This window comes from Aplysia californica, unplaced genomic scaffold (assembly GCF_000002075.1).
Source record: "Aplysia californica isolate F4 #8 unplaced genomic scaffold, AplCal3.0 scaffold00990, whole genome shotgun sequence".
Classification (NCBI taxonomy): Eukaryota; Metazoa; Mollusca; class Gastropoda; order Aplysiida; family Aplysiidae; genus Aplysia; species Aplysia californica.
The window spans coordinates 65981-70843 of NW_004798260.1; the positions used below are offsets into that span (position 1 = coordinate 65981).

General features: G+C 40.1%; 1 protein-coding gene across 1 annotated transcript in view; it reads left to right on the top strand.

Annotated features, from left to right (window-relative positions):
* Positions 1 to 4576, top strand: part of LOC101858450 (DNA fragmentation factor subunit beta) — a gene marked incomplete at its 5' end in the record, with an annotated part of 11188 nt that extends 6612 nt beyond the window's left edge. The window contains 2 exon segments of the mRNA XM_005111037.3: positions 205 to 482; positions 3337 to 4576. Coding sequence (XP_005111094.1) covers positions 205 to 482; positions 3337 to 3556 — 498 coding nt within the window. The 3' untranslated portion in view covers positions 3557 to 4576.
* Positions 4577 to 4863: the final 287 nt, after the last annotated feature.

Below are 4863 nucleotides of genomic sequence, written 5' to 3' on the forward strand. Positions count from 1 at the left end.
CCCCCCAAAAAAAGTTTATCTACAGAAATGTAGCCATTATCCTGTTACCTTGATATAAGTTTTCACCTGCTCTGCTCCGGTAAATCTAACACATAATTTGTACTTTTTAAGGTGATTTTTTTTTTTCTAAAGGAAAAATTATTTTGTTCCTTCGCCCAGAAACTTTTGGTGCAGGCTTTTGTATTGTGAATGATTTGGTTTCAGGCCAAAGAAAACTTCGATAAAGTAAAGGACCGGACCACCAAGGCTCATCTCCAACGTTTATCGGAGAAACTGCGTTTACAACTAAATAAAGCGGAAGCTCATGGAGACTACTTTGACCGCACCGTCCCCAGAAAACAAAATCGGATGTGCCAGGATTCCGGAATGTTCTTGTGCGAGGGCCCTTATGACTGTGACCAATGTCCCACGGCACACAGTATCAACCCCTATGTATCCAAGCGCAATAGGATGCTGTTCAACTTATGGAATCTGGATCACATGTGAGTAAAATTAGACCTGCCAAGAATTTCGATAAAATCGCAGCTCTTCCTTTCAAAACAATTTTTTTTTCTTTCTCCTGTCGAAGAACCCTGATCAGATTTGCATGGAGTCCCAATTTTTTTTCTGGAATTCCATTTCTGTGTGGTTGTATGCGACTTATCGTAAATGATCTGAAATACACATTTCTATATTTGTAAAAGAAATAGGTCGCGTAACTGTTGGAGGGTGTTTCTGGTTGATCCTACTTCTTTTCTTCCCTCCTTTTCACCTGGCATGTGAAAAGACACCTTTTTATTTGCATGTATTTGCAATACACATTTATTTGCCTTTGTCTGTTAAATATAATCATAATTTACTTGGGTTCTGAAGACTGATTTTTTTTCTCCCAAACTCCCATTTTTGGGAGGATTTTAGGAAATAAAGCTGTCCCCATGGTTTTATGCACCCCGCATAATTAAGCAAAATTTGACCATTTTTTGCATAATTTCTGATTATTTTCCTTTATAATTCTTTGTTAAAATTAACAGAATTGCATAATTTCACATTTTTGGGCTCAGTTTGCATAATTTCAGGAAATTTTTTGGCATAAAAACGCAGCAACAGATAAAGGCAGTTCTGTAAAATACAGTGCATCCACAAGGAAGTGGCAGTGAGGGATAGGGACCCATGATGTCCTCCACCGGTGGTTCTTAACACTTTGTCGTCACACAGCCAGCAGTACAAAATACGCGTTCTTGTCTCCCAGCCAGGAGAGCGACTGCAACCGACTTCTTGGACCCGGCGCAGAATTGCACCGTGCTCCAGGTGACCGGACGGATAATTTTCACTGGCGCATTATTGCGCCAATTGACCGCAAAGTGTTAACCTGAGTTTGATGGAACCTGAGTGGTTCGGTTAGAGTCAGTCTCTAGGGTTTGGTGAGTCAGGCTAAAGAGTTTGTCGGAGGTTTTATTGCAGAGGCGCACTTTTCCATGGTTTCTTTTTCTTTCTTTCTTTGAGTTAAGAGAAGCACATGGACACAATAACAGTCATTTAGTTCAGGGTAACAAACAAGATCGTCAGATAGGAGCAATGGAGGGAAAGAAATGAAGTAGGATCTACCAGTCACACCCTCCAACTATCACCTTACTTACAGGCCAGTGGTTCTTATCCTTGTTGAAGCTACTGGACCCCACAAGTTTCATATGTGTATTCACTGAGGTACTTATAGTAGCAAAGTATGCGTACAACATGGCGGAAAATCTGGTGTGCATAAAAGTCATAGCAGATGTTTCACTCTTTTCACAGCCATTTTGTGGGAAATTTTCGGAATTGCGTTCTTTAAGATTAATCTTTCTGACCCCCCAGTGCCCTTTCAAGTGCTATTATTACTTTTTTCAGAGAGACCAATTTCCACCCATATAAAGTATGTATTGCTTTTAAAAAATGTTTTCCTAATAGTTTTCAAATTTGTAAGTGTTAAAAGTGTTTACCGTCAATGAGTTTCATAGGAGTCAAGTACATATAATGACAGATTGACTTGCTTGTAGTCAAAGATGGTATTTTACATTTTTGTTTGATATAAGTTTGTTCTCAACTTAATACTTTGTGCAATATTTGTTTGTTAGTTATGAATGTTTTCAATGAGGTTTCGAGCTACCAGTTGTTTCAGCTTGAGACAAACTTCTCCCTCCCTCCCCTTCCCTCCTCCGCCAATCCCCCTCCTCCCATTTTCCTCTCCCCTCTCCGTACCCCTTTGATTCTTGCTCAGTGGCCGTAAAACCCTCTACTATAAAAATGTTTTAAAAAAGGCTCTCCTCACCTAGTGAGTGGTTGGAGGGTGCTACTGGTAGGTTCTTTTTTTTTTTCACTTTCCTGTTTCTGTCTGTCCATCTTATTTATTCCCTACACTAAATGGCCATTGTTTGATTGATGTGCTTTTCTTTGCTCACACAAACTCTCTCCTCTCCTGTATTTGTTTTCAGTGAGTGGTTGGTGGGTGCTCTGGTGTGATGCCGTGTGCTCCTTCTCTCCTGTCAAACGTCTATCATCGTTATCTCTCTCCTTCTTTCCTGTCAAACGTCTATCATCGTTATCTCTCTCCTTCTTTCCTGTCTAACGTCTATCATCGTTATCTCTCTCCTTCTTTCCTGTCTAACGTCTATCATCGTTATCTCTCTCCTTCTTTCCTGTCTAACGTCTATCATCGTTATCTCTCTCCTTCTTTCCTGTCTAACGTCTATCATCGTTATCTCTCTCCTTCTTTCCTGTCTAACGTCTATCATCGTTATCTCTCTCCTTCTTTCCTGTCAAACGTCTATCATCGTTATCTCTCTCCTTCTTTCCTGTCTAACGTCTATCATCGTTATCTCTCTCCTTCTTTTTCATGTTTGTTACTCCTTTTTGTAACATCTCTTAATTTTCTGCACTTATATGACCTTTTTGTGCTGCTTTACTTACTTACTTTATCCTTCCTCTTGTATCGTTAGATGTGGAGGGGGGAGGGGGAGGTGCGATTTTTGGTCAAGGGCTAGGTGGGCAGTTTCTGTCATTAATATATAATTTTTCTTTTTGAGATCCTCTTAAACGTCGTCCAACCAAGTTTTATGTGGTCTGCCCGTGCCCTTGTACCCTGACTTTTTTTGTGTTGTATGCTCAGTTGCGTTGAAAGTGCTGTAAAACTTATACCGCTCCTTCTTTCCAATCAAACAACTCTCATCCTTATTTCTCCTCCTTTTTTGTGTACGGTACTCTCTTGTAACACCTCTAATCTTCTTCTCTTGCATTATTATAACCTAATTGTGTTGCAAGTGCCGTAAAACTCTTGCTAAAACTAAACCAAAAACTCTTACTTTAACAATAATTGGTTTTCAGATATGAGAAGTCTCGTGCGGTCATCCCCACAGTTCTGAGTGCGGCCAAGAACATTCCAGAAGGCCACCAGTTATCGTGTAAGGAGGTGTACAAGTATCTGTTCACCCGCCAAAACCTCAAGCTGGTGGAGCTTAGCTGTCACAAGAAAGAGGCTCGGGATCAAGTCCTACGAGAAGATGAATTCTATGAATCAGCAGGGAATGATAGTGTACGTGCTTGAAAATGTAGTTTATGTTACTGTCTCTCCCCGTAGTATTATGCACTCCGCATAATTTGGCAAAATTTGATCATTTTTTTTTCTCATAATTTCTGATTTTTATCCTTTATCATTTTTTGTTAAAATTGACAGAATCGCTTAATTTCACATTTTTGGGCTCAGTTTTCATAATTTCAGAATTTTTCTTGCTTAAAATGACGGGGACAGGTTACATGAGAATGTAGCGCTGACACGTCATGAGGAAGCGTAGTTTACACACAGGAGGAAGTGTTGGGCACGTAGTTGAAAATGTCGTGTTTGCTCATGAGAATGAAGTGTACGTACCTGATGGAAGTGGAGTTTAGATTTCCACGTACTTGAAGAAGTAGTATGTGTACATGTTTAGACGGAAATGTGCAGTGTATGTGTACCTCAGCAAGTGTAGCATACTCTCTTGATGAAGTGTAGTGTTTGCACTTGGACAAGTAGTGTAGATGTCTATGTGAGAATACAGTGTTGGTACTTGATGAAGTGTAGTGTTTGCACTTGGACAAGTAGTGTAGATGTCTATGTGAGAATACAGTGTTGGTACTTGATGAAGTGAAGTGTCTTTTAATTGACAGTACACACTGAAATTTAATGTATGTATTTGATGAAGCGTAGTGTACGTACTACTTGATGAAGTGAAGTGTCTTTACAATATGCAATGAAGTATAGTGTATTTATTTGATAAAGCGTAGTATATACATACTTGACAAAACGCTGTGTGTGTACTTGATGAAGTGAAGTGTCTTTTAATTGACAGTACACACTGAAGTTTAGTGTACGTATTTGGTGAAGCGCAGTATACGTACTTGACAGAAGTGTAGTGTGGGCCTTTTTGGCTAAGACCAAATGTAGTATCTCTTCCCGACTTTTCCTCTGGCCTTGTGCCCCCTGGTAAGCCGGAGGGACACTGCTGAGGCTGATGAGGCCTGGAGAAATCCGGGCCTCGATTATATCTAGTGGAGGGATTACCGTCCTCTTAGTAAAAAAAAGACAAAATGTAGTGCGTGTACTTGATGAAAGGAAATTTGTGTACCTGAGAATGCAGTGTAAGTACATGGGAATTAGATATAGTCCATTGGGAAGTGTAGTTTTGGGCAGGGGATCTTGCAAAAGCTAGCAAGAAGAAAGGTTCCTTTATGCTAAAGATAGTGAATCAGAAACCTAGGGTAGTATTTCAGTATACAAAGGGTGTTCTGTCGCCAAGTGGTGCGAGGTAGTCTTCTAGCATTCAGAAGTTGACAGTCCAGGAGTATTGAGGCTTACATAAGTGTGCCACCTATATT